This window comes from Elephas maximus, chromosome 25 (assembly GCF_024166365.1).
Source record: "Elephas maximus indicus isolate mEleMax1 chromosome 25, mEleMax1 primary haplotype, whole genome shotgun sequence".
NCBI lineage: Eukaryota > Metazoa > Chordata > Mammalia > Proboscidea > Elephantidae > Elephas > Elephas maximus.
Genome location: NC_064843.1, coordinates 34794156 through 34816556, shown reverse-complemented (window position 1 = coordinate 34816556; position 22401 = coordinate 34794156). Strand labels below are relative to the sequence as shown.

At 38.8% G+C, this 22401-nt stretch overlaps 1 protein-coding gene across 2 annotated transcripts in view; it reads right to left on the bottom strand.

Moving 5' to 3' along the window:
- PIGU (phosphatidylinositol glycan anchor biosynthesis class U) overlaps positions 1-22401 on the bottom strand; it is a 116685-nt gene that overhangs the window by 81103 nt on the left and 13181 nt on the right. For both annotated transcript variants that reach the window (XM_049868990.1, XM_049868991.1), the window contains exon 2: positions 9142-9206. In XM_049868990.1, coding sequence (XP_049724947.1) covers positions 9142-9206 — 65 coding nt within the window. The remainder of the gene's footprint in view (positions 1-9141; positions 9207-22401) is intronic.

Here is a 22401-nt window from a genome sequence, read left to right as displayed (position 1 = left end):
TAGATAATGGGACCTAGGAATGGGAAGAGTACATAATAAAATTCACCCGAGATTAAGAAAGAAACAAGTAATGCAAAACAATGGTAAAATTTCCTTCAAAAGTGTTCTTTTCATTTACTTTGACGTAATTTTATTTCTTAACATTAAAATACCGGTAGCTCCATTTTCAGATCATCAGTTCTGTAACTCTGCAAAAAATCTCTCATTTACAATTTTCTGATTTATAAAATGCGAAAGAAAACAATTACTATAAAAAGAACCCCAACTTACGATGTTTCAATTAATAATCCTCTCTCTATCCTACATGTAACATGACAAATGTAAAATTATGTTTGCAGAACAATGGCCTGCTCCTTTCTATTTTTGGAAGTTTACTGAATAAAATAGAGGTTACTTTAAATATACATATTTATATATATTTACATTTTTTTATATATATTTACACCTATATATGTATACACGCACACATGTAGCTCCTGATTTATGAACACCCAGTTTACAAGCAAATTAACCCACATTCAGGAATGGAGAACAAGGGACTCTGGGTTTGAAGTTATCCCCATTGTGTTTGGGGGAAACAACTGTTTTTGCCCCCTAATTCAGAGGTCCTCAAGGGTAACAGTTCCAGGTATAAAGAGCCAACATGCTTCTAGTAGCTGGAAATTACTACCCTACACCTTTATCCCCCTTTAAACACCGATCCAAACACACACTTGGTGAGCAATAAAAATGGTATTCTAGAGTTAGTCATTGTATCTAAGAATGTATTTTCTAATAGAAACAACATTTTAAGGGATGATTAAGTGGCTAGATATAGCCCTTCCAGCTATTCATTCAATATGCTCTTTCTGAGAGGACTATTTCATATCTTCCTCTCTCAAACCTCTAACTTCTCTCACCACTTCTCACTTTCAGCTGACAGTCTCATTTCTTAGTTCACTGAGAAAAAAACAAATGAGAACCAGCTTATTTTCCCATCACTCAGTCGACCAATTACCTGTACCTATACTCTTTGCCTTTTTCTTATTAAGAATGAATAAACTTCCTCTATTCCTACCTAAAACCAATTCTTTTACCTATGAAAGGAAACCCTGGTGGCATAGCGGTTAAGTACTACAGCTCCTAACCAAAAGGTCGGCAATTCGAACCACCAGGTGCTCCTTGGAAACTCTATGGGACAGAGTTCTACTCTGTCCTATAGGGACGCTAAGAGTCGGAATTGACTTGATGGCAGCGGGTTTTGGGTTCTACCTACGAAATGGATCCCATTCCTTCTTGCTTCCTTAAGGACACTACTCTTTCAATTATCCTCTCTATATTCTACCCTGGTGGCACAGTGGTTAACAGCTATAGCTGCTAATCAAAAAGTCAGCAGTTCAAATCCACCAGCTGCTCCTTGGAAACCCCATGGGGCAGTTCTACTCTGTCCTATAGGGTCGCTATGAGTTGGAATAGACATGACAGCAGTGGGTTTGGTTTAGTTTTTGGTTTTATCCCACATTATTAGAATCCCTAGATGGCACAACGGTTAAGCATTTGACTACTAGGTGAAAGGTTGGGGGTTCAAACACACCCAGAGGCATCTCAGAAGACAGGTCTGGTGATCTGCTTCCGAAAGGTCACAGCCTAGAAAATGTTTTGCATGTATCGGGGTCATCATGAGTAGGAACTGACTCCATGGCAACTAACAACATCAACATCCTACATTATCAACTTCTCCACCCACAGGATTATTCCCACTGGCACCCAAAAATCCGATTCCCTCATATTTAAGGATTCTTTACTAGACAACCCCCTCCAGCTACTATACCATTTCTTTGCCCCGCTTTAGAGCAAAGCTCCTCAAAAAAGTTGTCTATACTGTCTTTCCATTTCCTCTCTACAATATACTTTAATCAATGTCTTATTCCACTGAAATTACTGTCTCCAAAAATCTCAATTTTGACAAATCAATCATCAATCTTCAATTCTAATTTTCCCAATCTCGCCGCAGCATTTGACATAGTTTTTCACTCCTTCCGCGAAGCATCTTCTTTATTTAGCTTCCATGTACTACATTTTTCTGATTTCCCTCCTTCTCAGCTTTCTTTGCTAGCTCCTCTTCCCCAGGTCTCAGTGCTCTTTTTTCTATATTTACTTTCTAGGTATATTAGTTACCTATTTCTTTCTTTTTTTTTTTTTGTTTGTTTGTTTGTTATCTATTTCTGTGTGACAAATTATCCCAAAATTTAGCACCTTAAAACAACAAACGTTTATCTCACACAGTTTCTGGGAGTCAGGAATTGGGAAATGGCTTAGCTGGGCAGTTTTGACTCAGGGCCTCTGATGAGGTTGCAGTCAAGCTGTCAGCTGGAGTTGCAGTCTGGGAAGGGGCTTCAGTATCCACTTCCAAGCTTACTCGTGGTTGTTGGTAGGAGGATTCAGCTCTTCAACACACCGACCTCTCCATAAGGCTACTACTCATGACATAACTTTCCCTGGTGCAAGTGATCCGAGAGAGTCTAAGATGGAAGCCACGGTATCTTTTATACCTAATCTAGGAGGTGACATACCATCACTTCTGTCGTATTCTATTGGTCACACAAACACCCTGGGAGGGGACTACAAAAAAGTATAAATACCAAGAGGTAGAAATCTTTGGGGGCCATTTTAGACGCTGGAAATCACAATAGGTGACCACATCCAATTCCATGGCTTTAAATAACATCTATAGTCTAACAGAGCCCAATTTTATACCTCGAGTCTGGACCTCTCCTCTTGAGTTTCACATTTGTACAGCCAATTGCCTTAGCACCTCCATCCGGATGTCTAACAAGCACTTTAAACAATGTGGCAAAATCTGAACTCTTGATTTTCCATTCCCCTCCCCTGAACACTGCCCCTCTACCAGTATGCCTCATCTCCATAAATAGCACCAATATTCACTCAGTTGCTCAGGCCAAAAACACCTGTTATCCTTGAATTGGATCCTTGAATCTGAATCCTTTCTTGCCTTATCTCACATCAAATCTATTAACAAGCCACCTCTACAAATATAACTCAAGTTCCATGGTACCATCATCCTGCTTAGACTATGGCAACAACATTCTTATTATCTCTCACCCCTTGCAAAAATGGTATGGGGGCAGTGTCTGACCTCCTCTAACTTCACAACAGGAAAGGAGAATCCAGATCAACAGCCCAAGGCTGATTCCTCTGAGGCGGAGGCCAAACATAGCTCCTCTCTCTACCATTTTTACCAACTCTGACACCAACTGTCCCTCCCACATCACTCTCTACTTCTCTCCTGGGTTCGATTATTCATTGTGATGGTCACACAGAACTCACAGATCATACCCACGATTATGGGGTTATTAGAGAAGTCCCACCCCAGTGCTGTCGACTAACAGGTTACAATTCAGGCTCCAGAACACATAAGGATACAGTTCTTCCATTAGGACAGCCTCTTCCCAGGCATGCTTGCAGGCATGCCTCTCCTTGGCTCTAGGCCTCTGCCCAAAGGCACTCAGCTTTCTCTCTCTGTGGGCTAGGACGCCCACGACGCCATCTCCTGCAACCGGGTCTCTGCTGTCAGGTCTCTCTTGCCACTGCTTTTCACCATCTTCAGGATTACATCTCTCTTTCTCCTTCTCTTGCTCTCAGTTTCCTGGTTCCAGGAGCTTCTCAGTGCAGGGATCCCAGGTCCAAAGGACATGCTGACTTTTGGCTGTTCTTCCTTGGTTGGGGTGGTGGGATCCTCTTTCCAGCCTTTCGGGTGGCTCATTTCATACCCAGCGGGATGACAAAACTGACCAATCCCTTTGGTGGGCCACAATTACCCTATCACAGAGCCCCCTGTAACTTGGGAGTTACAAGACCACGGCTAGAAAGGCCACACAAAAGTGACCCACCGCACTGCACCTCTAAAGCCAATTTCCCTCACAGTAGCCACAGCAATATTTATTAAACATAAAAGATAAATCTGATCACCTCTCTCCCTGTTTAAAACCCATCACACTAAAAATAAAATCCAAACTCCTAATCATGTTTATGGAAACCCTGGTGGCGTAGTGGTTAAGTGCTACGGCTGCTAACCAAAAGGTCAGCAGTTCAAATCTGCCACACGCTCCTTGGAAACCCTGTGGGGCAGTTCTACTCGTGTTTATACAAAGTCCTATAAAAGTGGGGCCTTTAACTTTGCCTTACAACTAATCTCGATCACTTTCCCTTTGCTCATTCTGCCTTAGCCACACAGGCCATCTTTCTACAACTCATAAATGCCAAGTTCATTGCCAAATCAGGGCCATCACATGGCTTGCTTGCTTCATTTAGGTCACTTATTCAAGTTTCACCTCCTCAGAGAGCCTTCCCTGACCACACTATATAAAATAGTGACCACTTGACCATCATCACTCTTTGTACATTAACTCAGCTTTATTCTTCTGTATGTACTTACCATTAACTGAAATCACATTATTTTTAAACTTTAGCATTATGGAGGTATGACTGGCATATAATAAACTATGCACATAATTAAATAAATAATAAACTGCACATAATTAAAGTGTACAATTTCCTAAGGTTTGACTCTCTCTCACACACACACACACGCACACACACACACTTATATACACATACACACGTTGTTGGTGCTGCTAGATGCCGTTGAGTTGGTTCTGACTCATAGTGAGCCTATGCATGACAAAACAAAACACTTCCCAGTCCTGCGCCATCCTCACAATTGTTGCTACGCTTGAGCCCACTGTTGCACCCACTGCATCAATCCATCTCATGAGGGTCTTCCTCTTTTTCACTGACCCTCTACTTTACCAAGCATGATGTCCTTCTTCAGGGACTGATCCCTCCTGATAACATGTCCAAAGTATGTGAGACATAATCTCACCATCCTTGCTTCCAAGGAGCATTCTGGTTGTACTTCCTCCAAGACAGGTTTGTTCATTCTTTTGGCAGTCCATGATATATTCAACATTCTTCGCCAACATCACAATTCAAAGGCGTCAATTCTTCTCCAGTCCTCCTTATTTACTGTCCAGCTTTCACATGCATATGAAAAAAACCAAAAACCAAACCCACTGCCATCGAGTAAATTCTGACTCATAGTGACCCTACGGGACAGGGTAGAACTGCTCCCCCCGTCCCCGTTTCCAAGGAGCGCCTGGTGGATTCGAACTGCTGACCTTTTGGTTAGCAGCCATGGCACTTAAGCACTATGCCACCAGGGTTTCCACAAGCATATGAGGCAACTGAAAACACCACTGCTTGGGTGAGGCACACTTTAGACCTTAAGGTGACATCTTTGCTTTTCAACATCTCAGAGAGGTCTTTTGCAGCCAATTTGTCCAATGCAACGCGTCTTTTGATTTCTTGACTGCTGCTTCCATGGCTGTTGATTGTGGATCCAAGTAAAATGAAATCCTTGACAGCCTCAATCTTTTCTCCGTTTATCATGACGTTGCTTATTTGTCCAGTTGTGAGGACTTCTGTTTTCTTTATGTTGAGGTGTAATCCATATTGAAGGCTGTGGTCTTTGATCTTCATCAGTAAGTGCTTCAAGTCCTCTTCACTTTCGGCAAGCAAGGCTGTGTCATCTGCGTAACGCAGGTTGTTGATGAGTCTTCCTCCAATCCTGATGCCCCGTTCTTCTCCACACAGTTCAGCTTCTCGGATTATTTGCTCGGCGTACAGACTGAATAGGTATGATAAAAGGATACAATCCTGACACACACCTTTCCTAACTTTAAACCACGCAATATCCCCTTGTTCTGTTCAAACGGCTGCCTCTTGATCCATGTACAGATTCCGCATGAGCACAATTAAGTGTTCTGGAATTCCCATTCTTCACCATGTTATCCATGATTTGTTATGATCTACACAGTCAAATGCCTTTGCACAGTCAATAAAACACAGGTGAACATCTTTTTGGTATTCTCTGCTTTCAGCCAGGATCCATGTGACATCAGCAATGATATCCCTGGTTTCACATTCTGTTCTAAAACCGGCTTGAACTTCTGGTCCCTGTCGATATACTGCTGCAGCCGCTTGCATGTGATATTAATGATATTGCTTGATAATTTCAGCATTCAGTTAGATCATCTTCCTTGAAAACAGGCATAAATATGGATCTCTTTCCAGTTAACTGGCCAGGCAGTTGTCTCCCAAATTTCTTGGTGTAGACAAGTGAGCACTTCCAGTGCTGCATCCATTCGTTGAAACATCTCAAATGGTATTCCCTCAATTCCCAGGGCTTTGTTTTTTGCCAATGCCCTCAGTGCAGCTTGGCCTTCTTCCTTCAGTACCATTGGTTCCTGATCATATGTTAGCTCCTAAAACGGTTCAACACTGACCAATTCTTTTTAGTATAGTGAGTCTGTGTGTCCGTGATTTTATTATTTTTTGTTTTCTATTTATTTCTGCTCAGGTTTTAATTATTTCCTTTATTCCGCTTACTTTGGGTTTAATTTGCTTTTCTTTTTATAGCTTCTTAAGGTAGAAGTTGAAGTCATTGATTTAAGACCTTTCTTCTTTTCTAATATAAGCATTTGGGGCTATAAATTTCCTTTTAAGTCCTGCTTTAGAAACATCCCACATGTTTTTATATGTTGTGTTTTCATTTTCATTCATTTCAAAATTCTAATTTCCCTTTAGATTTCCTCTTTGATTTATGGATTATTTAGAAATGTGTTACCTAGTTTTCAAATATTTGGGGATTTTCCAGATATATTTCTGCTATTACTATTTTATTTAATTCATTGTAGTCAGAGAACATACTCTGTATGACTTAAATCCTTTAAAATTTTTTTAAAATAATTTATTTTATTGTTGTCATTGTTTTGAGAATATACAAAGCAGAACATACACCAATTTAACAGTTCCTACATGTACAACTCAGTAACGCTGATTACATCCTTCAAGTAGTGCAACTATTCTCACCCTTCTTTTCTGAGCTGCTCCTTCCCCATTAAACATAAATTCACTGCCACCTAAGTTTCCCATCTAAAGTTTCGAGTTGCTATTGTCAATCTGATCCCACGAAGAGAGATTTTAAAAGAGCATAATGCTCAAGACAGTCATTCTTTACTAGTTAAGCTACCTACTGTTTGTGAATCCTTCGAGGTTTACTGAGCCTTGTTTTATGACCCAGAATATGGTCTTTCTTGGCAAATGTTCTGTGTGCACTTGAAAAGAATGTGTATTCTGCTGTTGTTGGATGGACTGTTCTATAAATATCAATTAAGTCAAGTTGGTCGATAGTGTTGTACAAGTCTTCTAATTCCTTATTAATTTTCTGTCTACTTAGTCTATCAATCATTGAGAGAAGATTATTGAAATCTCCAACTGTAGCTGTGGATTTGTCTTGTCCTCCTTTCAGTTCTATCAGTTTTTATTTCATGCATTTTGAACCCCTGCCATTAGGTACACAAACATTTAGAATTATTATGTTCTTCTGATGAACTGACCCCTTTATCATTATGAAATGACCTTCTTTATCCCTGGTGATATTACTTGCTCTGAAATCTATTTCTTTTCTGCTAGCTTACTGTCTGTCTCTCTCAGTGAAATGTAAGTACCATGAGGACAGGGGCTGTGTCTTGTTTGGTATTCCTAGCATAGTAGCCAGCATTTGGTATATAAAAAATATATATACTTAACAAATATTTACTAAAGGAATGAAAAGCGGAAAGAATTCGAATACATGTCAGATATAGAGCTAGATGTTAGGAATAAGCGATGAAAAGGTGCTAGTACCTGCTCTTGAGGAGAATATAGTAGAATGGATGAAACAGGTACAGACGCAATTTCAAGAGTGTGATATGAGTCATGAGAAAGATAAGTACAAGATGCTTTGGCAGATAAAGGAGGAATCTAACCTAGTCTAAAGTAATGAGGTACAACTTCTTGGAGGAGGTAAAATGTAAGATAATATCTGAATAGTAGAGCCAACCACCGAAAGAAGGGTGGTCCTCCATTAGCAGACAACAGGATGAACAAAGGCCCATAGGTAATAAAGAATATGATGCTGTAGCATAATAAGAGTATGTCAGAACTCTCTCGGGGGTTCCTATTCTGTCTAGAAAACATACTGCCCAAGGCCCACAGCATACTGAGCCTTCACGGCTATTGGGCTGTCTTTGGTATGCCTACATACATCTGTTCCCAGTAGTTGAACTGTATGCTTACTAAGAATCTCTTAAATAGTTCCTAGCCTGCTTCTGCCAGCAGTTCTTCTTATTGTGATTCAACTGAATAGTAATACAAAGATAATGAAATACAAATGCAAAAGATAATTGTTATTTCTATGAGAACTAAGTTGAATGCTTTCAAAAGACTAAATAGATGTGAAGTACCAAAAGAAAACTTTGTTCTCAAAGTAAATATAAGGGCGTCAACTCTAAAAATTAGGAGAAAAAATGTCAAATTAGAAGACTTCTACTTTAGAACAATATGCCAGTAAGAATGGAAAAGAGAGATTGGTAAGAAATGTGGTTGATGTGGTGAGCAGAGTCCACAGGGCTTTGTATGACCCTCTAAGGTTTTAGGATTTTATCCTGAGGTCAATAGTTAGCATTCAAATATACTGAGCAAGACAGTGACAAAATCAGATTCACATTTTAGAAGGATGGCTCTGCCTGCTGAATAAAGAGTAAAAGAACAAGATTGAAGGCAGAAAGATTTGTCAGAAAGCTGTTGCAGTAATCGAAACAAGAGATGACAGTGGTTTAACAGACTGATTTCACTATTCTTAAGAACTAATAATGGATTAAATAGATTTAGTCAGCTTTCTAAGAAACAAACATTGCTGTCATAGTTTTCATGGGAAAGCATGTTCCAAAGAACCAAATTACATGCCCATTAGCATACAATTTATTCGTGGACTGGGGACTGCTTACCATTTATTTGTCACTTAAAGTAACTTCTACAGAAGCCTCGTCTGCTTCCCAAAACTACAATCTTAGTCTGAATCATTCCCACTGCAGTTGTGAAACTTCCTTCTTTTGCAGAGGACATCTTAAAAAGGTCTGCTTCTGAATATGATTTTCCAAAATAGATCTTTTTAAATGTTTGTACAAAACAAACAGAGGTTAGGCTTTGGTATCTGTGAATATAAACTACTTTCAGCACCCAGAAAAGAAGAACACTTACTTCATGGAATACTGCTCCAGAATATGGAGACACTCCCAAGTCCAACAGTGAGAGGCCTTCAACCACTGAAAAAGAAGACATCCACATTTTACTCAAACATTGGAGACATAGGTCGATGGCCATAAACCAAAGTATTACATACTCTGAGGACCAAGAGGGGCCTCAGAGTTTATCTGATACCCTCTACATCATTCCCAACAAGTGGCTTTAAGTCTTGATTTAAATATTTCCAGTGATGGGAATTCTCTTCCATACAGTGCATCTCTTTCCACTGTGGGGCAGGGCTCATTGTGAGAGTTTTTAATGTTAAACTATAAGCTTCTTTCTATCCCCCTGTAATTTTCACCCACTCGAAAACGTGATTTATTCATATACATTCTATCCCTTTCCAAAACAGTAAGATAACAAATTAGAAGCTGGTGAGAAATGTTGTTCATAATGTGGGGAAATAGGCATTGACTCTCACATGCTGCCTGTTTGGGTATCACTTATAATAACCTTTCTAGAGGGCAGTATGTACTTTTTGTCTCTGTGTGATTCTGGTTTACAGAACAAACTAAAATTGTCTCATTAGACAATATACTTATTGTTTTGCCAACTCCACCACATGTCAACACTCTCCCCTTCTCGACCTCGGGTTCCCCATTATCAGCTTTTCTGCCTCCTCCTACCTTCTCATCCTTGCCCCTGGGCTGGAGTGCCCATTTAGTCTCATTTTATTTTATGGGCCTGTCTAATCTTTGGCTGAAGGGTGAACCTCAGTAGTGACTTCAGTGCCAGGTTAAAAGGGTGTCCGGGGGCCATGCTCTTGGAGTTTCTCCAGTCAAAATACGTACTTTTTAAGTGTGTGCCTTTGATTCAAAAATTATTGTTTTTAGGGTAATTTACCCTAGGGAAATAAGTAGGCAAGCGCTGAAAGGGGTATGCTCATTATAATGCTTACGATACTGAAAAGTTGGAAATAATTCAATGTCCACGATGGAGGTTTATGTAAATAAATTACAATACACATACACAATGGAACATTTTACAGTTAAAATTTTATTATGACATAAATAACTGAATAAATAGTGGGAAAGAAAGAACGTCTCTTACTTACAGAAGAACTCTAAGTAATGAATGTAGAAGGAAAGATAGAGATAGAAAATTACCATCTGGCAGACACCACAGTAATATATGTAAAAGGCCAAGTGTCACTGATGAATGGTAAAAATTAGTGGGCAAAAATATGATAAGAAACAAAATACTTCCAAACGGAAAAACAGTTTTACAGCGGATAAACCTGGCATTCATTACCTTAATCAAATAATCAAATTAACATCACCGAGAATATACCGACTAGTTCCCATATCGACATCAAGTATCTCCTGATATAACAATGCACTGAGACGGACAGTTCTAACTACCTGGTGACAGGTCATTAGGGCTTCAAAGATGCCAAAAATCAAACCAGCTCACACGACCAGCCTATTTGGGCATATCAAAACAGAACAAAAAGCTGGGATACAGTTAGCAAACATAAAATAAATAAATACAATAACTTATGGATGGCTCGGAGACTACATCAAATCACATAAAGGGGCAGACCATGATGGCTTCAGCAAGCGCCCAAAACAAAGAAGAAACCTTCCAGAAGAAGGTAGCATCTTGGAATTATCGGATCTAGATTTCAAAAGATTAATAGGCAGAGCTCTTCAAGAGATCAGGAAGGAAATCAGGCAAAATGCAGAACAAGCCAAGGAACACACAGACAAAGCAAAAGAGGAGCTAAAGAAGGTTATACAAGAGCATAATGAAAAATTTAACAGTCAGCAAGAATCCACAGAGAGACAGCTAACTGAAATCCAAAACATTAACAATAAAATTTCAGAATTAGACAACTCAGCAGAAAGTCATAGGGGCAGAATTGAGGCAATGGAAGTCAGAATTAGTGAGATTGAAGGTAAAGCACTTGACACCCTTATCAGAGGAAAAATCAGATAAAATAATTTTAATAAACGATGAAATCCTAAGAATTATATAGGACTCTATCAAAAGGAATAGCCTATGAGAGATTGGGATACCAGAAAAGGGGTGGATAACAGAAAATACCGAGAGAATTGTTGAAGATTTGTGGGCAGAAACCCTCCCTGATATCATGAAAGATGAGAACATATCTATCCAAGAAGCTCATCGAACCCATACAGGGCAGATCCCAAAAGAAAGCCACAAAGACACGCTATAATCAAACTTGCCAAAACCAAAGATAAAGACAGAATTTGAAGAGCTGCTAGGCATAAACAAAAAGTCATCTACAAAGGAGAGTCAGTAAGACTAAGCTCTGACTACTCAGCAAAAACCATGCAGGCAAGAAGACAATGGGATGACATATACAAAGCCTGGAGGGAAAAAGCCTGCCACAAGAATTATATATCCAGCAAAACTGTCTCTCAAATATAATGGCAAAATTAGGGCATTTCCAGATAAACAGAAGTTAAGGGAACCTGTACAAACCAAACCAAAATTACAAGAAATACTGAAGGGAGTCCTCCGGTTAGAGAATCAATAACATCAGATAACAACCCAAGACTGGAAAACAAGACAGAACAACCAGATATCAGCCCAGATAAAAAAGTTACAAATAAATCAAAGCTAAAACACTGAAAATAGGGAAACAGAAATGTCATTATGTAAAAGGTGACAACATTAAAACAAAAAAGAAAGACTGAATAATGTAGTCATAGAATTTTCATATGGAGAGGAAGTCAAGGCAATATCAAGAAATAAAACATTGGCTTAAACTTAGAAAAATAAAAATCAAGAAAAGCATAAAGACTCAGCAAACACAAAATCAACAATTATGAAAATGATGAAAAGAAAATTCTTAAAGAAAAACAACCCAACATAGAAAATTAACTGGAACAAAGAAACTGTCAACATCATACACACACACAAAAATACATCAAAATGACAGCACTAAACTCATATGTATCAATAATTATGCTGAACATAAATGGACTAAATGCACCAATAAAGACAGTGGCAGAATGGATTAAAATACATGATCTGTCTATACGCTGCCTACAAGAGACACACCTTAGACTCAAAGACACAAACTAAAACTCAAAGGATGACCCATACCTCACACCAAGCACAAAAACTAACTCCAAGTGGATCAAAGACCTAAACATAAAGACTAAAACGATAAAGATCATGGAAGAAAAAATAGGGACAACCCTAGGAGCCCTAATACAAGGCATAAACAGAATACAAAACATTACCAAAAATGATGAAGAGAAACCCGATAACTGGGAGCTCCGAAAAATCAAACACCTATGCTCATCTAAAGACTTCACCAAGAGAGTAAAAAGACCACCTACAGACTGGGAAAGAATTTTCAGCTATGACATCTCCGACCAGCACCTGATCTCTAAAATCTACATGATTCTGTCAAAACTCAACCACAAAAAGACAAACAACCCAACCAAAAAGTGGGCAAAGGATACGAACACACATTTCACTAAAGAAGATATTCAGGCAGCCAACAGATACATGAGAAAATGCTCTCGATCATTAGCCATTAAAAAAATTAGAGAAATGCAAATTAAAACTACGATGAGATTCCATCTCACACCAACAAGGCTGGCATTAATCCAAAAAACACAAAATAATAAATGTTGGAGAGGCTGCGGAGAGATTGGAACTCTCATACACTGCTGGTGGGATTGTAAAATGGTACAACCACTTTGGAAATCCATCTGGCGTTATCTTAAACAGTTAGAAATAGAACTACCGTACAACCCAGAAATCCCACTCCTCGGAATATACCCTAGAGATATAAGAGCCTTCACACAAACAGATATATGCACACCCATGTTTATTGCAGCTCTGTTTACAATAGCAAAAAGCTGGAAGCAACCAAGGTGTCCATCAACGGATGAATGGGTAAATAAACTGTGGTATATTCACACAATGGAATACTACGCATCGATAAAGAACAGTGATGAATCTGTGAAACATTTCATAACATGGAGGAACCTGGAAGGCATTATGCTGAGTGAAATTAGTCAGAGGCAAAAGGACAAATACTGTATAAGACCACTATTATAAGATCTTGAGAAATAGTAAACCTGAGAAGAACACATACTTTTGTGGTTACGAGGGGGGGAGGGAGGGAGGGTGGGGGAGGGTTTTTTATTGATTAATCAGTAGATAAGAACTGCTTTAGGTGAAGGGAAAGACAACACTTAATACATGGAAGGTCAGCTCAATTGGACTGGACCAAAAGCAAAGAAGTTTCCGGGATAAAATGAATGCTTCAAAGCTCAGCGGAGCAGAGGCGGGGGTCTGGGGAACATGGTTTGCAGGGACTTCTAAGTCAATTGGCAAAATAATTCTATTATGAAATCATTCTGCATCCCACTTTGAAATGTGGCGTCTGGGGTCTTAACTGCTAACAAGCGGCCATCTAAGATGCATCAAGTGGTCTCAACCCACCTGGAGCAAAGGAAAATGAAGAACACCAAGGCCACACGACAACTAAGAGCCCAAGAGACAGAAAGGGCCACATGAACCAGAGACCTACATCACCCTGAGACCAGAAGAACTAGTTGGTGCCCGGCCACAATCGATGACTGCCCTGACAGGGAGCACAGCAGAGGACCCCTGAGGGAGCAGGAGATCAGTGGGATACAGACCCCAAATTCTCATAAAAAGACCAAACTTAATGGTCTGACTGAGACTAGAGGAATCCCGGTGGCCATGGTCCCCAGACCTTCTGTTGGCACAGGACAGGAACCATCCCCGAAGACAACTCATCAGACATGAAACGGACTGGTCAGCGGGTGGGAGAGAGATGCTGATGAAGAGTGAGCTAATTATATCAGGTGGACACTTGAGATTGTGTTGGCAACTCTTGTCTGGAGGGGAGATGGGAGGAGAGAGAGAGAGAGGGAAGCCGGCAAAATTCTCACGAAAGGAGAGACTGAAAGGGCTGACTCAAGAGGGGGAGAGCAAGTGGGAGTACGGAGTTAGATGTATGTAAACTTATATGTGACAGACTGATTGGATTTGTAAACGTTCACTTGAAGTTTAATAAAAGTTAATAAAAAAAAATGCTGAAGAAAAACTATGAAGACCTACTATCAGAAGAAAATAAATGCATACAATTGCACAATACCTGCAGCAGATATAAAACAAAGACAATGATTCGCTCAGGACTGAGACAGTTAAACTAAAACTTCTACCCTAAGATACAGCCAAATTAAATTTTCAGCTCCATAGAAACATCCATTAATCTTATAATTTCGATAAATTCATTAATACAAAAAAAAAAACCTCAAAGGATGGAAAAACATATATCGAGCAAACAACAATCAAAAAATAGCAGAGGTGGCAAAATTAATCTCTGACAAAATAGACTTTAAAGCAAAATCCAACACAAAGGATAAGGAACGACACCATATAATGATAAAAGGGTCAATGAAACAGGAGGATATAATCATAATAAATACTTACATACCCAATGACAGGGCTTGAAAATATATAAAACAGACTCTAACAGCATTAAAAAGAAAAATAGAAAGCTCCACAATAACAGTAGGAGACTTAAACACACCACTTTCGGTGAAGGACAAACCATCCAGAAGGAAGTTCAACAAAAACATGAAAGATCTAAATGCCACACTCAACGACCTTGATCTCACATATACAGAACACTCCACCCAACAGGAGACAAGTATACTTTCTATTCCAATGCACGGGGAACATTCTCCAGAACAGACCGCATATTAGGCCACAAAGCAAGCCTTAACAGAATCCAAAACATCGAAATATTACAAAGCTTTTTTCTGATCACAACACCATAAAAGTAGAAATCAGTAACAGAAAAAGGAAAAAAAATCAAATACATGGAAACTGAACAACAACTTGCTCAAAAACTACTGGGTTATAGAAGAAATTAAGGACGGAATAAAGAAATTCACAGAATCAAATGAGAATGAAAACACATCCTACCAGAACCTTTGGTACATGGCAAAAGCAATGCTTGGAGGTCAATTTACAATAAATGCGCACATCCCGACAACTCGAACAAATAGAAAGAGAACACCCAAAGAAGCCCAGGGGGACCAGAAGAAAATAATAAAAAGTAGATCAGAAATAAATGAAATAGAGAATATAAAACCAATTGAAAGAGTTAACACAACCAAAGGCTAGTTCTTTGAAAAGATCAACAAAATCAATAAACCACTGACCAAACTATCAAAAGAAAAACAGTAGAAGCAGCAAATAAACTGAGTAAGAAATGAGGTGGGCAATACCACAAAAGACCCAACTGAAATTTAAAAAATCATAACAGAATACCATGAAAAATTTTACTCTAACAAATTTGAAACCTTAGAGGAAATGAACAAGTTTCTAGACATACTACCTACCTAAACTAACACAAACTGAGAGAGAACAACTAAATAAACCCATAACAAAAGAAGAAACTGAAAATGTAATTAAAAAAAACATCCAACAGGAGAAGCAGAGATTAGGCGAAATCTTGGGTGACACAATTTTTTTTAGGTGACTTATCTTTCTCTACCTTTGATTATAAATTGTTCTCTAAAAAGTTCTGAAAGATTGAGAAGCGGAGCCAAGATGGCAGAATACAAAGACGCTTCCGGCGAGCCCTCTTTACAACAAAGATCCGGAAAAAAACAAGTGAAACGAGTATATCTGTATATCTGTGACAGGCTGGGAGCCCTCAGCTTCAAAGGCAAGCTTAGAAAACGAACTGAGGAGTAGGGGGAGGAAGAGACCATTCAGAAGCAGAGAAGACTTGCTGGACCTGAATCGCGGGGAGCCCTCAGGCACCATTCCCGGGGCAGCGGCAGCGGCGGCGGGCTGGTACTAGCATTTGGCCTTGGCCACAGTTTCCTCAAGGAGAAGCAGCCACCCACACAGCCCACTCAGTCCTCCGGAACATGAGGAGAATGGCGCTCTGGCAAAAGCTAAGTACTTGCATATATTTTAACACGCCCCCCCCCCCCCACCCGCAAACCAGCTTCCGGGGCTGAATGCCTTGGGCCTGAGATAGGCACTGTTGAGCACCTAGAGCCATCCTCCCAGCCTTGGGGAAGGAAAAAATTGCACTTAGGGGAAAAGATAATTTGCTAGCTCCACTAACTGGGGGAGCTCAGGACAGAAGCAGCTCCTGTCCAGCCATAAACCATCTGTGGACTTGAGGACCTTCCCATTCTGCATGGACCTGTGTTGGCCTATTTCAGGAGAATAGGCCCTTGTTGGCAGACTCCAACCATTTCAGCTGTGCAATGGAGAGGTGGGTGTTTGATGTTTCACATTGCTTTGCCTATTAAACAAGGTCCCCACCTACCCACATCAGGGACCTAAGGACTGGTAACTCCACTTAGGTCACCCAGCCACCCGAGACAGGGGTCCAAAGATAACTGGTACCTCCCAGTCCTTACAACCAAAAACTCTGGGTGCCCATGGTCCCTCTGCAGAACCCACCGACCTGCACGCTCTAGGGAACAGGGATATGCTTTCCTCAGAGACACTCGGGAGTTGGTTCTTAGCCCCCTGCCTAGTTATGAGCATGACGCCCTGCTGCAATCAGATGCCGGTATATACGCCAATCAGCCCTGCCCCTCTAGGACTGTAAGACAGAGCCTGTACCACACACTTGATGATAAGCTACCTGGAAACCTGAGCTGAATTCATACAAGAAAACTGAATGGATTCCTAGACCGATATACATGATAAAAGCTCTAGCCATCTGGGGACAGGACGTCAGAGCTCGAAACGTGAAAATAATCAAGCTAGCTCACTCAACCAAACCATAGGGGTATACCAAAACAAAACAAAGCAAGAAGCTATGACACAGTAAGGAAGGATAAACTAATACAATAACTTACAGATGGCTCAGAGACAACAGTCAATATCAAGTCACATAAAGAAACACACCATGATCACCTCAACAGACTCTGAAACAAAGAATCCAGGGATCTTCTAGATGAAAGTGCATTCCTGGAATTACCAGATGCAGAATACAAAAGTTTAATATGCAGAACCCTTCAAGACATCAGGAAAGAAATGAGACAATATGCAGAACAAGCCAAGGAACACACAGATAAAGCAATTAAAGAAATTAGAAAGGTATTCAGGAACATAATAAAAAGTTTAATAAGCTAGAAAAATCCATAGAAAGGCAGCAATCAGAAATTCAGACGATTTAACAATGAAATTAAAGAAGTATACAACTCAATACAAAGTCAGAGGAGCAGAATTGAGCAAGTAGAAGCTAGAATTTCAGAACCCGAAGAAAAATCACTTGGCACTAACATACGTGAAGAAAAATCAGATAAAAGAATTTAAAAAAATGAAGAAACCTTTAGAATCATGTGGGACTCTATCAAGAAAAATAACCTACAAGTTATTGGAGAACCAGAACAGGCAGGGATAACAAAAAATAGAGAAAATTGTTGAAGATTTATTGGCAGAAAACTTCCCGGGTATCATGAAAGATGAGAAGATATCTATCCAAGATGCTCATCAAACTCCACATAAGGTAGATGTTAAAAGAAAGTCACCAAGACATATTATAATCAAACTTGCCAAAACCAAAGATAAAGAGAGAATTAAAACAGCAGTGAGGGATAAATGAAAAGTCACCTACAAAGGACAGCCAATAAGAATAAGCTCGGACTACTTGGCAGAAACCATGCAGGCAAGAAGGCAATGGAATGACATATTTAAAAAATTGAAGGAAAAAAACTGCCTGCCAAGAATCATATATCCAGCAAAACTGTCTCTTAAATATGAAGGTGAAATTAAGACAGTCCCAGATAAACACAAGTTTACGGAACTTGTAAAAACCAAACCAAAACTACAAGAAATACTTAAGGGAGTTCTTTAGTGAGAAAATCAATATCAGGTATCAACACAAGACTACAACACTGGGCAGAGCAACTACAAGTCAACCCAGACAGGGAAATCCAAAAAAACAAAGAAGATTATTGAAGGAAAAAAAAAAAAAAAGCTCATAACAGAGTAATACCGATGTTATTATATAAGAGAAGACAACGATAGAATAATAAAGAGGGACTAAGAAATGTAATCATACACCTTCCATACGGAGAGGAAGATAATAGCAACACGAAGAAATAAAAGTTAGGTTTAAATTTAGAAAATAGGAGTAAATAATAAGGTAACCACAAAGGAGACAAACTATCCTACTCATCAAAATAAAATACAAGAAAAAAATAGAGACTCAGCAGAAATAAAATCAACAACAACAAATATAAGGAAAGGACAATATATAAAGATAATCCACTCAGCACATAAACTTAACTGGGAAAAAGAAACTGTCAACAACACACAAAAAAGGACATCAAAATGATAGAACTAAATTCATTCCTATCCATAATTACCCTGAATGTAACTGGACTAAACGTACCAATAAAGAGACAAACAGTGGCAGAATGGATTAAAAAACAAGATCCGTCTACATGCTGCCTACAAGAAACACACCTTAGACATAGAGATACAAACTAAAACTCAAAGGATGGAAAAAATGATATCAAGCAAACAACAATCAAAAAAGAGCAGGAGTGGCAATATTAATTTCTGACAAAATAGACTTTAAAGTTAAATCCATCAGAAAGGATGAGGAAAGACACTACATAATGATTAAACGGACAATACACCAAGAAGATATAACCCTATTAAATATTTACACACCCAATGATAGGGCTGCAAGATACATAAAACAAACTCTATCAGCATTGAAAAGTGAGATAGACAGCTCCACAATAATAATAGGAGACTTCAACACACCACTTTCGGTGAAGGACAGGACATCCAGAAAGAAGCTCAATAAAGACACAGAAGATCTAAATGCCACAATCAACCAACATGACCTCATAGACATATACAGAACACTCCACTCAACAGCAACCAAGTATACTTTCTTTTCTACTGCACATGGAACATTCTCTAGAATAGACCACATATTAGGCCATAGAGCAAGCCTTAGCAGGATCCAAAACACTGAAATATTACAAAGCATTTTCTCTGACCATAAGGCCATAAAAGTGGAAATCAATGACAGGAAAAGCAGGGAAAAGAAATCGAACACTTGGAAACTGAACAATACCCTGCTCAAAAAAGACTGGATTATAGAAGACATTAAGGATGGAATAAAGAAATTCAGAGAATCCAATGAGAATGAAAACACTTCCTATCAGAACCTTTGGGACACAGCAAAAGCAGTGCTCAGAGGCCAATTTATATCAATAAATGCACACATCCAAAAAGAAGAAAGAGCCAAAATCAAAGAATTATCCCTACAAACCGAACAAATAGAAAGAGAGGAACAAAAGAAACCCACAGGCACCGGAAGAAAACAAATAATAAAAATTAGAGCTGAACTAAATCAAATAGAAAACAGAAAAACAATTGAAAGAATTAACAAGACCAAAAGCTGGTTTTTTTGAAAAACTCAACAAAATTGATAAATGATTGGCCAAACTGACAAAAGAAAAACAGGAGAGGAAGCAAATACCCCGAATAAGAAATGAGATGGACGATATTACAACAGACCCAACTGAAATTAAAAGAATCATATCAGATAACTATGAAAAATTGTACTCTAACAAATTTGAAAACCTAGAAGAAATGGACGAATACCTAGAAACACACTACCTACCTAAACTAACACAAACAGAGGTAGAACAACTAAATAAGCCCATAACAAAAGAAGAGATTGAAAAGGTAATCAAAAAACTCCCAACAAAAAAAAGCCCTGGTTCAGATGGCTTCACTGCAGAGTTCTACCAAACTTTCAGAGAAGAGCTAATACCACTACTACTAAAGGTATTTCAGAGAATAAAAAAGGACAGAATACTACCAAATTCATTCTATGAAGCCACCATATCCCTGATACCAAAACCAGGTAAAGACACCAGGAGAAAAGAAAATTATAGACCTATATCCCTCATGAACGTAGATGCAAAAATCCTCAACAAAATTCTAGCCAATAGAATTCAACAACATTCAAAAAAATAACTCACCATGACCAAGTTGGATTCATACCAGTCATGCAGGGATGGTTCAACAGTAGGAAACAATTAATGTAATCCACCACATAAATAGAACAAAAGACAAGAATCACATGATCTTATCAATTTATGCAGAAAAGGCATTTGACAAAGTTCAACACCCATTCATGATAAAAACTCTCAGCAAAATAGGAATAGAAGGGAAATTCCTCAACATAATAAAGGGCATTTATACAAAACCAACAGCCAACATCACCCTAAATGGAGAGAGCCTGAAAACATTCCCACTGAGATCGGGAACCAGACAAGGATGCCCTTTATCACCACTCTTATTCAATATTGTGTTGGAGGTCCTAGCCAGAGCAATTAGGCTAGATAAAGAAATAAAGGGCATCCAGATTGGCAAGAAACAGTAAAAGTATCTCTATTTACAGATGACATGATCTTATATACAGAAAACCCTAAGGAATCCTCAAGAAAAAGACTGAAACGACTGAAACTAATAGAAGAGTTCAGCAAAGTATCAGGGTACAAGATAAAAAAAAAAAAAAAAGATAAACATATAAAAATCAGTTGGATTCCTCTACACCAACAATAAGAACATCGAAGAGGAAATCACCAAATCAATGCCATTTACAGTAGCCCCCAAGAAGATGAAATACTTAGGAATAAATCTTACCAGAGACATAAAAGACCTATACAAAGAAAACTACAAGACACTACTGCAAGAAACCAAAAAAGACCCACATAGGTGGAAACACATCCTTGCTTATGGATAGGAAGACTTAACATTGTTAAAATGTCTATTCTACCAAAAGCGATCTATACATTTAATGCAATTCCAATCCAAATCCCAACAACTTCTTTAATGAGATGGAGAAACAAATCACCAACTTCATATGGAAGAGAAAGAGGCCCCAGATAAATAAGGCACTGCTGAAAAAGAAGAACAAAGTGGGAGGCCTTACTTTACCTGATTTTAGAACCTATTATACTGCCGCAGTAGTCAAAACAGCCTGGTACTGGTACAACAACAGATACATAGGTCAATGGAACAGAACTGAGAATCCACACATAAATCCATCCACATATGAGCAGCTGATATTTGACAAAGGCTCCAAAACAGTTAAATGGGGGAAAGACAGTCTTTTTAACAAATGTGCTGGCATAAATGGATATCCATCTACAAAAAAATGAAACAAGAGCCATACCTCACTCCATGTACAAAAACAAGCTCAAAATGGATCAAAGACCTAAATATAAAATCTAAAACAATAAAGATCATGGAAGAAAAAATAGGGACAATGTTAGGAGCCCTAATACATGGCATAAACAGTACACAAAACATTATAAAGAATGTAGAAGAAAAACTAGATAACTGGGAGCTCCTAAAAATCCAACACCTAGGCTCATCCAAAGACCTCACCAAAAGAGTAAAAAGACTACCTACAGGCTAGGAAAAAGTTTTTAGCTATGACATTTCCGATCAGCATCTGATCTCTAAAATCTACGTGACACTGCAAAAACTCAACTACAAAAAAACAAATAACCCTATTAAAAAATGGGCAAAAGATATGAAGACACTTCACTAAAGAAGACATTCAGGTAGCTAACAGATACAGGAGGAAATGTTCACAGTCATTAGCCATTAGAGAAATGCAGATCAAAACTACAATGAGATTTCATCTCACTCCGACAAGGCTGGCATTAATCCAAAAAACACAAAATAATAAATGTTGGAGAGGCTGTGGAGAGATTGGAACACTTAGACACTGCTGGTGGGAATGTCAAATGGTACAACCACTTTGGGAATCGATTTGGCGCTTCCTTAAAAAGCTAGAACTACCATACAATCCAGCAATCCTACTCCTTGGAATATATCCTAGAGAAATAAGAGCCTTTATGTGAACAGATATATGCACACCCATGTTTATTGCAGCTCTGTTTACAATAGCAAAAACATGGAAGCAACCAAGGTGCCCATCAATGGATGAATGGATAAATAAATTATGATATATTCACACAATGAAATACTACATATCGATAAAGAACAGTGAGGAATCTGTGAAACATTTCATAACATGGAGGAGACCGGAAGGCATTATGCTGAGTGAAATTAGTCAGTTGCAAAAGGACAAATATTGTATAAGACCACTATTGTAAGAACTTGAAAAATAGTTTAAACTGAGAAGAAAACATTCTTTTGTAGTTACAA